Source organism: Odontomachus brunneus, unplaced genomic scaffold (genome assembly GCF_010583005.1).
Source record: "Odontomachus brunneus isolate Ranch 3 - 2012 unplaced genomic scaffold, Obru_v1 Obru_scaffold_164, whole genome shotgun sequence".
In the NCBI taxonomy this organism is placed as follows: Eukaryota; Metazoa; Arthropoda; class Insecta; order Hymenoptera; family Formicidae; genus Odontomachus; species Odontomachus brunneus.
This window is the reverse complement of record NW_022639614.1, coordinates 345,223-358,001: the sequence shown is the minus strand read 5'-3', so window position 1 is coordinate 358,001 and position 12,779 is coordinate 345,223. Positions and strand designations below refer to the sequence as shown.

The 12,779-nt window shown below is 33.4% G+C and overlaps 2 protein-coding genes across 4 annotated transcripts in view; one reads left to right on the top strand and one right to left on the bottom strand.

Moving 5' to 3' along the window:
* LOC116851004 overlaps positions 1–6,253 on the bottom strand; it is a 29,380-nt gene extending 23,127 nt beyond the window's left edge. Inside the window, exon 1 of the mRNA XM_032829959.1 lies at positions 5,769–6,253. Within this exon, the coding sequence (XP_032685850.1) occupies positions 5,769–5,793 (25 nt within the window). The 5' untranslated portion in view covers positions 5,794–6,253. The remainder of the gene's footprint in view (positions 1–5,768) is intronic.
* Positions 1–12,179, top strand: part of LOC116851003 (zinc finger protein 622) — an 18,897-nt gene extending 6,718 nt beyond the window's left edge. The window contains exons 1-4 of one of the 3 annotated variants that reach the window (XM_032829956.1): positions 7,413–7,431; positions 8,099–8,186; positions 8,544–9,254; positions 10,433–12,179. In XM_032829956.1, the coding sequence (XP_032685847.1) occupies positions 8,576–9,254; positions 10,433–10,905 (1,152 nt within the window). In that variant the 5' untranslated portion in view covers positions 7,413–7,431; positions 8,099–8,186; positions 8,544–8,575 and the 3' untranslated portion in view covers positions 10,906–12,179. Of the gene's footprint in view, positions 1–7,412; positions 7,432–8,098; positions 8,187–8,231; positions 8,415–8,543; positions 9,255–10,432 lie in introns of those variants that run through there. The other 2 variants (XM_032829958.1, XM_032829957.1) reach the window with 2 other exon arrangements.
* The last annotated feature ends 600 nt before the right edge of the window (positions 12,180–12,779 follow it).

Below are 12,779 nucleotides of genomic sequence, written 5' to 3'. Positions count from 1 at the left end.
TATATATATATATATATATATATATATATATATATATATATACTGATTTATCTTTCATATTGTGGTAAAAATGTTTCTTTCTAAAGCGATAACCGCTGACATATTGAAATCACGCATACGTGACAGCGGCTGTCAGAATATTGGGAATCAGAAAGACGTATGTAACGTTCGCTATACGTCCAGAATGTGCGGCCTGGGATCAATCTCTTTCAACTCCCGCACGAGTATTGCGAATCTCCATCGATCCTTCGGTTATCTCGAGATTCCTCGAAGTGGTACAATCGTTCATATAATTTTCAGCGGTTAAGAACACGACGCGAGACAAGACGGATGATCGATGACAGGGCGGCGCGTTAAGGCAACAGAGTTAATGCGTTAGCAAACAACAAAGTTTTCTCAACAATTCCTTGGCTCTCCGCGAAATCACGTAACTCTGAAAGGCGTGTGATATTTACGCTGCCAAAATCCCGTCACTTATGCTTCGACTTTTCGAATCTACAAACACGAGATGTTTCATTTAAAGATCGTGTTTCAACTTCTTGGTAAGTTAATAGTTAAATCATATGTATACTTTTGTCCAAGTTGAAGGAGAAACAAAGACAGATACATGATTTAATCATCAGTTAACTTAATAAAAAGTTGGAACAACGGGCCTTAAATATTAATGAATCGAGTTTCAAGTTCTTTATAGCTATACTAAGTTGCACTATCTGCAACTTAAAATATTAGGTCGATGCCCCAATAGGTTTGCTGTATTTGTCAAATAAAATATAAAACAAAATTATCCAATTTCAAAGAATTAACATTTTTTATGAATAAAACGAACAACATTAACTCGGTATTTCTAGATTTAACGAGAACATTTCATAAGGCTTCCTATTTCACTTTTAATTGAAGCTACTTAAATGTTAAGCTATTTTAATTTTAACTTCTCTTCTTAACTTGTAACTACTCTAATTATAAAATTATTTTCCTTTTAATATCCAAGTTACAAGAACTTCGGAGAAAAGTGATAAACATTTTGCAACGATGTAATAGATAATTTTTACAAGTAAAATGGACGATTTCGTATCTTTAGACATTTAACAAGAATTTTCTATTTTCCTTTTAATTAAAGCTACTAAAATTTGAAATTATTTTAATTTTAAAATTATTTTCCTTTTAATACCCAAGCTATTAGAATTTAAGGAAAAAATGAGAAATATTTTGCACCAACCTAATTTTTACAAAAATGTATGACTCAGTATTTTTTTTAGATATTTAACAAAGTTCCTATTTTACTTTTAGTTAAAGCTACTTAAATTTTAAGCTATTTTAACTTTTCTTATTTTTAACAACTTTAATTCTAAATTAGTTTCTTTTTAATGCTTAATTACAAGAATTTAGGAGAAAAGTTTATAACAATATAATAACAAACATTTTATAACAATCCAATGGATAATTTTTTAAGAGCAAAATGGCCAACTCCATATTTTTTAGATATTTAAGAAGAACTTTTTATTTTACTTTTAATTAAAACTGCTTAAATTTTAAGCTATTTTAATTTTAACTTTTCTTATTTTTAACTATTTTAATATCTTAAAACTATTTTCCTTTTAATACCTAAACTACAAGAATTTCGGGATAAAATATTAGGTGTTCCAGTTAGTTCTGACGGATTTTTGCAAAAAAAAAAAAAAAAAAAAAAAAAAAAAAAAAAAAAAAAAAAAAAAAAAAAAAAAAAAAAAAAAAAAAAAAAAAAAAAAAAAAAAAAAAAAAAAAAAAAAAAAAAAAAAAAAAAAAAAAAAAAAAAAAAAAAAAAAAAAAAAAAAAAAAAAAAAAAAAAAAAAAAAAAAAAAAAAAAAAAAAAAAAAAAAAAAAAAAAAAAAAAAAAAAAAAAAAAAAAAAAAAAAAAAAAAAAAAAAAAAAAAAAAAAAAAAAAAAAAAAAAAAAAAAAAAAAAAAAAAAAAAAAAAAAAAAAAAAAAAAAAAAAAAAAAAAAAAAAAAAAAAAAAAAAAAAAAAAAAAAAAAAAAAAAAAAAAAAAAAAAAAAAAAAAAAAAAAAAAAAAAAAAAAAAAAAAAAAAAAAAAAAAAAAAAAAAAAAAAAAAAAAAAAAAAAAAAAAAAAAAAAAAAAAAAAAAAAAAAAAAAAAAAAAAAAAAAAAAAAAAAAAAAAAAAAAAAAAAAAAAAAAAAAAAAAAAAAAAAAAAAAAAAAAAAAAAAAAAAAAAAAAAAAAAAAAAAAAAAAAAAAAAAAAAAAAAAAAAAAAAAAAAAAAAAAAAAAAAAAAAAAAAAAAAAAAAAAAAAAAAAAAAAAAAAAAAAAAAAAAACACGGTTATTTTAGAAAAGCATTAAATTATATTTTATTCAAAATATTTTTTTACCGTTAGCTATAACTTTTTCCCAATAAGTGAATTCCGCTAAATTAAAAAGTGTAGTTATGTTTCTGAATGTACATGACATGTGTTAAATTATTTGTAGAAAAGTCCAAACTTTAAAATGATGTACTAACTTTCAAAATATCTCTAGTAGATTTGTAGCTACAGCCATCTATAATGAGCTCTCAAAACTATTTAAAACACCTAATAATAAACATTTTGCATTAAGCTAATAGATATACATTTGATGTTTACTGGAATGGAAAAGAAAATAAAAAAGATTGCAAGATAATTCAGATCAGTTATAAAAAATAAATCTAAACTCAATTCAATTTCAAGACATGATATACGTGAAACTTGCTGATCTTTTTCGCGAACGTGAGGCAGTCGAATGATGTGATTAAAATGTATAAACCGAAGTCACGAAGCTTAAACCATACATGCGATCCGCGTGTAAACGTCAGACCTATCTTGTAAACACCGTTAACGAAATCACGCGAAACGAGTATACATATACACGACGATTTTCCTCGATTGTTTACGATCTTATAGAAGTCGCCGCTTTATATTCGATTATCGCGCTTCCAATCGTTCTTACCTATTTCCATTATGGCGAACAGTCCCGGTACATCTATCGGAATACAGATAGAGTAGAATACATAATTATTGGCATCCCTATTAGCTATTGACACTCCAGAAAGACTTGATAGAAAACTATGAACTAACGCCGTTATAAACGTCTTTAAACGAACGCCATTCAAAAGAAATCATGTTTTTCGAATACTACTGACTAAAGCTTGATTTACTCTTGATGTGCTCTTTACTTCTTGTTTCTTGTTCTGTTTTTTTTTTAGTTTAAGGCTTAAGCTTGATCTTGTGTTATTTGCTTTCTGTTACTTTTTTTTTATCTCTTTCTCACTCAAATCTTAAACTAAAAAAAGACAGAAAACAAGAAACAGAAAGCAAAAAAAACACATTGTATATCAAGCTTTAAAGTTTGAGTCAAAAAGAGACAAAGAAAAAGTAACAGGAAATAAATAACACATTGTAGATCAAGCTTTAGGGAAGCTTTACACCTTGGCAGAAAACAGAAAGGCAGATGCCAATTAGAACTCGCGCTGATGATGAAATGATAGTCGACAGTTTCTGCGTTTCTACAAGCGCAAGCTCTGATTGGCCTTTTTTGTTTTCTGCTTTTCTATCAAGGTGTGAAGTCTCTGTAAAGCTTCATCTATAACGTGTTCTTTCCTTTGTCTCTTTCTGACTTAAATTTTAAGCTAGAAGAAGACAGAAAGTAAAGAGCACATTGTAGATCAAGCTTAAGAGAGAATTCACACCTTGGCAGAAAGACAAAAGCCAATCAGAACTCGCGTGATGATGAGATCGACAGTTTTTGCTTTTCTAGCGCGAGTTCTGATTGACTTCTGCCTTTCTGTCTTTTGCCACGATATGAAACCTCTCTAAGGGAGAATTTTCTGTCAAAATCTGAATTCTCCCTAAGGAGCATGCCAATAATTGTGTGTTTCATCTTACGATATTTCAACGCGAAAAACTGGCTATCTTGAGTGAATCTATCTGTTCTAGCAGCACCTCACTCCGTTTTTCCCTTCTCTCTCTTCGACATGGTATGCATTCGTCTCACTTCGACATTTTATCGAGTGATTCCGTTTCCTACGATAATTCGCAAACATCTCACGGTCGAGAGAAATTCCTCCAGGTCAACTGTAAACTCCGCTCCTTAGTCACTCGAGTGTCAGTTGACCTTTTCGAGGATATTGACGTTCATGTGTATGTTCTATTTTTTGTTCTTTTTAATTGGAACATTGTCGACCAAGTTATAACAAACAGTAAGATAAATGTCCCAGCAATTGAAAATGTCCCAATGATTGTAACATCGATAATATATCTGTACTTAATATTCCTAAAAAAAGTCTTTAAAATTTTGTTAAGAGATATTTGTATTAATTTATAATATTATTTAATGTAATATTTTTTGTAATATTATGTGATATAATCCAATTTCATTCCATTATTAAGTCGGTATAATGATGTATAATGACATCATTTATGTCATTGATATATCATTATTGCCGAGATAAAATATCACAGGGTAAAGTACACAATTATTGGCATTTCCCTTAGGGAGAATTGAGATCTTGACAGAAAATTCTCTTTTCTTTTAGAGAGGCTTCACATCTTGGCAAAGGATAGAAAAGCAGAAACCAATCAGAACTCGTGCTAATAGAAAAGTAGAAACTATTGACCTCACCACCAGTGCGAGTTCTGATTGGCTTCTGTCTTTCTGATTTCTACTTTTCTGATTTCTACTTTTCTGCCAATCTGTCCTTTTCAGCTGCATTCCTGAACTAGTGCAATAAGTTAGAGTGAGAAAAAATATATTTGTCTCACTTTAACTTATTGCAGTAATTCAGCAGTGCAGCTGAAAAGAATAAATCAATAAATTCTCCCTTAAACTTAATTTACAATGTGCTCTTTGCTTTCTGTTTCTTGAGTTGCATTCCAAAATGTTCTTTTTAAGGAAAATTTTACTGAAAATCTATAGTTCATATAACATATATTATAGATTTTCTGTAAAATTTTCCTCGAAAGAAATATTTTGGAATATAATCCTGATCTTCTTCTGGCTTAAAGTTTAAGTCAGAAAGAGATAAAGAAAAAAAAACAGGAAGGATGATTTGCAGATATCATATTTATCACCGTTTAAAATCGACTAATCTTCTGATTTAATAAACTCGTCCTTGAGAATCGTTAATCGATCCGACTATACGCCATTGCGATACGTGCTTACATATTTTACATAGTTTTGTATATATTTCTTTAGCTCCTTCCTCAAGGCACATAGTATCGATCGAGGAGCGCGAACGACGTGGCCAGTAAAAAGGAAAAAGATCAAGTATAAGAGATACACGCGAGAGCAATAACAATGTGCGACCTATGGGACCACGTTCGTCGATCGCGGGGTCAACATCGACCGGCGATGAAGAGCGTTAGCTACGCAAGACGCACGATGGTGACGCATCGCGACACACGCGAGACGTCACTGGAGAGAAAGAGAAAGAGAGAGAGAGAGAGAGACACGTTCATTTCCGTAGGCACGAGGGGACCGTCCCTCTCCGTCTCACTTCACTTCGTCCTGCCTAGCCCTGCCTCGCACGCATGCCATCGTGCCGTGTGTCCAAAATGGCTGGCCGCTAAAATTAGCGTGCGAGAGCGAGCGAACGAGTGACACAGATAAACACACATATACGTTCTCGTATAGCATATTTAAAAAGAACAAGTGAGAGAGAGAGAACGGGACGAATATGCAAAGAGGAGAAAAAGATATATAAAGAGAAAGAAAGAGAGAGAAAGATATATGCATGAAAAGAGACAGAGGGAGAGCTCTGCTTACCTCGTCGTTGTCGAAGTAAAGTCATATAAAATGGTATCGCCCTGCTGGACGGCCGCCTTGTAGCGTGAAAATCCAATGGCCGCGCACGGCTGCCTGCTGGCTCCAGTCGGGACAGACGGCTCGCACTCCTGTTCCGGAGCAATTCTGCTGCGATCTCGACGAATACGTGCGTGTGTGCGTGCGTGCGCGTGCGGCTGGGTCGATCACGGTCGGCGTCACGAGAGGCAGAGAGAGACGGAGAGCGAACGAGCGCGACAGAGACAGCTAGAGTGGTCGATCGAGCCGGCCTTTCGTTGCCTCTTGCCCGATGTACCCTGCGACGTGCCGGTCGGCGAGTGTTTCAACGCTGGTGATTAGCGATGTTCGTGGATTCACGACGCGGAGAGTGCGGCTGCTCGAATTAGCTGACACAAGAAGATAGACGCAGACCTGGGAACGCTCCAACTTGCTATACGGTTGCTGCCTGAATACTGACGCGAGCGCCCCTTCAACGCCGGCGCCACCGCGTTGAGATGGCGCCAGGTGGTGAGGGCAGATCGGGGTGGGACCCGATTGACCATGGTACGATTGGATACAGATTGTAAAGGCCAAATCACACTAACGATTGGCGATAGATGATTGACGATTGAAGATTGGAACTTGACCAATTGGAACAAAGCAAACCAAGGCTGAAGCTTGTTGATTCATTAAAATATAATCTTTTATTGTCAATCGCCAGTCGCTAGTGTGATTTGACTTTTAAGCCCTTATGTCACATTACGGATTGGAAATGGAGGATTGCGAATTAAAGATTAGATTTCGACGAATCAATACACTTTGGTCTTGGCCTGCTTGGTTCCAACTGGTCAAGTTCCAATCTTCAATCCGTAATCCTCTATCTCCAATCCGTAGTGTAATACCGGTTAATGATTGGTTCGACCTGGTAATTCACTAGATAATTCTTTGCATTGGTTGGTTATGTCCAATCGTACCGTGGTAATCGGGTAAATCGTACCCTTACATAGGAGCATCGAGCGTCGAGCATTAAAGCGGTAGCCAATCAACGTGCCACTTTCCAAGATCCCTATTCTTGAAATTTTTGCATGTACGTAATTTTCATTGCGCAGCTATTTTATGGTATGATTAAACCTGCGTAGTAAAACTTATGTATATGCAACTATTTCAAGAATAAGGGCCCAAATATAATTCTGGGACTTGATACGTTGATTGGCTAACGCTTTAACGCTCGACGCTGGAACGCTCCCATGTATTGGCATCTTAAGTTCTCGTAGCTTTCACTTTTGACACTTTTGCACGTAATGCTCATTGCATATCACAATGGCCGCGTTCTGGTATACGCTCGCAACGCCTAAATCGCTCTTCAAGTTGTTCCATTAGACGCTCACGGTGTTCACGACGAACTGTTGTAACTAGCTTTATAACTAGCTTCCTAAGCTCATGCAGGATTCACACCGCGTCCAATGTCCGACATATGACGTTTTCTTGTTTTTTTATTTTTATGTTTTATGATGTCGGTAAGTAGGAAAGGCAAAGAATAGTTCATACATTTCTCTGCTTTAATAAAAAGCATAAACTCTGTTATAAAACAGAGAATAGTTCATGTATGACGAGAACATCGTAATCGTGTGTACAGTTAGATCAAAGTTTTAATCCGTATAAAAAGGTAATTATTAAGTTTTATAAAATAATGTATATGATTAAAGCAAAGAAAAGCATACATGAACTATTCTCTGCTAACAGAGTTTTTGTTAAAGCAGAGAAAAGCATGTATGAACTATTCTCTGCTTTATAACAGAGTTTATGTTTTTGATTAAAGCAGAAAAGCATATATGAACTATTCTCTGCCTTTCCTACCGACATTATACAACATAAAAATAAAAAAAAACAAGAAAACGAAAAGTGAGCAACAATTTTCATTTTCAGAAATCAATTTTATGCGTAAAAATATATAAATTTACAGTTTAAAAAAAAGATGGGGGCGTTATACTGCATATTTACTAAGAGCTCCTGTTTCAATGCTAAAAATGACGGATTTGTACATATATATTATGCATCTATTGTTAAATTCATGGCATAGCAGTTATGTTGCTGAATATTAATAAACTTGGCCAGCTGGATTGTTTGTTCTTCTTAATTTGAGGTTATATGGGCTTACGACTATTGTATGATAGAAGTATGCATATATTACGCAGCTGCGACAAAACTATTCCGCAGATTCTGCTAAAAACTGCTGAAAAACGCGGAACGCTCGTGATTGGTTCCGCTCTGGTTCCGCGCTCCACTATTCCACTGCATGGGTTCGCACCCTTAGTATAAATTGTGTATTTCAGGGAATTTCCCATACTTTTATAAAATAAATTGCACGAGCTTCAAACTTCTACAGCAGCGGTGATTGACAGAATCTTCTTTTTTATTTCGGTATGTAGATTTTTCAAAATTGCGTGCATATGACTGGTTTTTCAAACAGTACATGAATGTTCGCAAATAAGTGACTAATCTCTGAATGTATATATAGTTTATATAATGAAAGGATTAATTCGTAGGATAAAATCCTGAAATCTAAAACAATTTGATTTTGTGAAGAGATAAGTGAATCATTGAAAAGTGACTGTTTAGGTTAAGTTTTAGATTTAGGTTAGATTTTAGGTTAGTTTTAGTTAGTGTACAATACTTCGGATACAATAAAAGACATGAAAGCTCTTTTTCTAAATATTCAATTATATATAAGCTCTTTTTCTAAATATTCAATTATATCCCTCAATTATATGTCAACAGGAATATTTGAAGAAGGAAAACCACTGGAAATCATGGTATCGCCATTTACCTGCAGAAGCTGTAATGTACAGTTATGGGATCTGGAGATACTGAAACAGCACTACAAGTCTGAATGGCACAAGTACAATTTGAAAAGAAAGATAGTTAACCAACCACCAATCACAGTTGAGGAGTTTGAGACATTAAATGCCATGAAACGCAAGACATTTGAGCAGTCAAAGGATAATTGTTATTGCAACATATGTTGCAAGATGTTCAAAACAAAAAATCAGTATAAGAATCACTTGATTTCTAAAAAGCACAAAGAAAACTCTGACAAACAAGAAAATAATGATAATGAATTGTCCCAAAGAACCGAGAATGCTACAGAAAACATTAATGGTGATATATCAGGCCTTGGTAACTCTGTCTTTATGGAGAATGCAATTTCTAGTAAGAGAACAGATGTGGAGGATATAGAGACTGACTCAGTCGTAGAGTCTGTGGATTCAGACGAATGGATAGAAGACACTGAGAATCCTGTGGATAATAACAATTGCTTATTCTGTGATCATCAAAGTAGATCATTAGCACGCAACTTGAACCATATGGTAATTGCACATTCTTTCTTTATACCTGATCCTGAGTACTGTGTGGATGTAAGGGGCCTGTTGACATATCTAGGGGAAAAGATATTTGCTGGATATATGTGCATCTGGTGCAATGAATCAGGTGAGCATAAATGTGACTTTATTTTGCTGCAATTATTTACTTTGTAAAGAAATATATGTCGATAATAAAACATTTACAATTATGTAATATTGATAAAGGGCTATATAAAGACAGAATCAAGAATTTATATCTAGATAGTTTTCCTAAAGCTACCTTTGACAAAGTAAATTTTGAAGTAATTGTTTAATTTTAAGATTATATACACATTTGTATGTATCATTAGGAAAGAGAAGTTTAATAATTATTACTTAGTTTTATAACTCAAAGTTTTAATTGTTATATTTTATATGTGCACTATGGATATCTCTACTGACCTCTAAATAGTTAGTTGTATTGCAAAATATTTTAATTTGTATATAAACAATTGACTTATTGAAGCTTTAATTGTGGCAACTCTAATTGTGTTTTGTATTAAATCATATTTTAAAATCCTCTTTATTTCGCCAAATAGATAATGACTTTAAGGACACTGTACAAAGAGTATGTTCATTTTTTTAGATATAATCTAAGTAAAGTTGCAAAATCTGCCGACAGCAGGCAAATTTTTTTCCTGTGGAAAGTGTTGTCATTGAAGTTTTAATTACAAAAAAAAAAACTAATATCAAAAGCTACTTTAGTTCATTGTTATTTAAATATTGTGATTAAACTTTTTTTTGTTAATAATTATTTTTACAAATTGTACTTCCCCTTTTCTAATAATCATTTTTGTAAACTGTACTTTTTAAGAAATCTTTATTCTACGTAAATAAATACAGAGTGATTTATAAATGCATGTCAATACTTTAGAAGGTAAATCTACACACTAAAATAAGTAAAAAAGGTCATATGAACATATGTCCTACATATCTTAGTTTTCAAGTTATGAATGATTAAAGAAAATGTATTCGCCTTGTGCATCAACACACGCTACTATACAGCTTAGCATGTCTCGACATTGTTTAATGTTTACAAACAATATCTATCAATACAAATCGAGCAGAATTTCAGACAGTCAGTATCTTATCCTCACGAGTTACTATGTGTGTGTTCTGAAGTTATTCTGAATATAGTTCTAAAAGCGGAAAAATGGTCATATACACTTATGGTGAAATAGTCGACATGCATTTGATGTATAGCTCAGATAATTCACAACTGAGTTTACAAATCACTAAACTCGTGCGTTCCCACTTTTTTCTCAGGTAAAGCCTTCCAAAACGTGCACGCAGCGAGAGCGCACATGCTGGACAAGGGACACTGCAAAATGCTGCACGAAGGCGAGACTTTGCTCGAGTACAGTGATTTCTACGACTACTCGTCCAGCTATCCGGACGGCGAGGATTCCAGCGCAGAAGTGAGGCTGCCCGTTGAGCTGGACGATACCGGTTATCAGATAACGCTACCGTCCGGCAATGTGATCGGCCATCGAGAGCTTATGAGATATTATAAGCAGAAATTAAACCCGAACAGCACGGTCAAGTCAGTAAGCGATAAAGTGCGCAAGATAATGCTGCAATATCGATCTCTCGGTTGGACCGAGACAAGTAAACCGAATGCCGCGCGGAAAGCTCGGGATATCAGGTACATGCAAAGTATACAGGCCAAGTACTCGACGCAATTGCAGTTCAAGGCGAACAAGTTGCAGCATCACTTCAGGAAGCAAACGATATTCTAAGCTTCGGCCACTTCGACTCTTAGACGTCACAGGAGACTTCCACGAACGCGAAGTTTCTTCACGAGGTAAAACACTTAATAGTCAATATTCTGTCTACTCTCGTCATTCCTACGCGGATTTTATCAAGTATTTAAAAAAATAACGAATAATTGACAAAATCCCTTTAATACACTTTAATATTTGATAAAATATGCGCAAGAATGCTGAATATTAGGCATTCTGTTCTGTTATCTCTATTATTATGTTGTTACGACTCGTTCATGTAACTGTACTATATATAATGTAAAAATGAATAAATGCATCTACATTTAAATAAAAAGAGTGAAGGGATCACTCGCAACACCGTTCATCGTGGTCTCGTTTTATAAACGATTGCTACGAAATCGAAATTTATTTTAAAGGATATACACATTTCACGCAATACAAATCATTATAAATCGCGTATTATTTTGGCGGACGTTCTTACAAAATAACTCGTTTTTATACTCTCGCAAACACGCGACAACGACGACAAAAATATTCTTTATTCTTCCTCGCGTATGATTCTCCTCCCTTCCCTTCTTTCTTCTTTCGTCCCTTTTAATTTGTATACTCATATGGACCCGTGTTTTATTTAGCAACAGAGCGGGGACAGCTCCCTTTCTATATTCTCTCGCGATATATAGAATGTAATGTATGTACGTATATAAATTCGAAAACAATCCGTCGTCGCGTTTCGCTGATGCTCGCACGAGAGAAAAAGAGAGAAAAGAATCGTGCATTATTGGATTTACTATAACTGGACGTTATTATGCACTCCATGGACCGTTCCTCATCGCGACATCAGTGAATCGCGAGACGCGCGCGGAAGGGTCAACGACAAATCGTTGCTTCGACTCGACACCGCGACATCTTTCAATTTCAAACTCGAAATCTATCTCGAGATTGCAATCGCTGTGACGCGGGTTTCACTTCACGAGGAAACGCAGTTACGGAAAGAATTACACAGGACCACAAAAAAATAAAGTCTTTTTACCAGAAAGAAGAACCACTATTTTTTATATATTTCGACTGTATTATGTATTATTGGAATTGAATATGACCTTTAAAATAACGTAGCTTTATAACAAGCTGTTATAACAAGTTTTTGTTATGGGTAATGAGTAAAAAAAAGACTCCAAAGCATTTTTCTACATAGAACATGCACGTTGTGATTAAATTTTAAAAAATTAAAAACAATCATGTATATTTGTGTCGAAACATTCAAACCTTTTAATAAACGAGATATTAAGTTATACGGGGTGCTTGATTTCTATGAGTTCCCTTCCCTCTTACGTATAGGACATTAATGATATATATCGTACTCGCGAAAATCAACTTATAACATATTAACATTAATATTTCTAATATATTAACATAAGTTATATTAACATATAACTTAATATCTCGCTTATTGAAATTTTTATGTTTCAATATATAAATGTATAGTAAATCGCAAAGCGGTTTAGATACCATGAATTTCAGAGCGTAGCGAATAGTCTAATAAGAGAACGAATTAGTCAAAAATAAGTTCTCTCATAGGACCATCGACTGTACCCAATTATTGTTTTTACGCTAAGGAAATTTAATTACAGCATGTCCTATGTAGAATATGAAAAATGTTTAATTTTTAGTCTTTCTTGCCTGTTATAACAAAAACTTGATATGCTACGTTATTTTACTGTCATGTTCGGTTTCAGAACGTCGAAATACATAATAAAATAGTAATTCTTTTTTCCGATAAAAAATACTTTTTTTTATGTAGTCTCATCTTTGCTATTTCTGTTAATGGCGGGCTTAGGAGTTACTTTTATAAAGCAATTCGCGTTATCATTACTCGTTATATATCCAAAAAC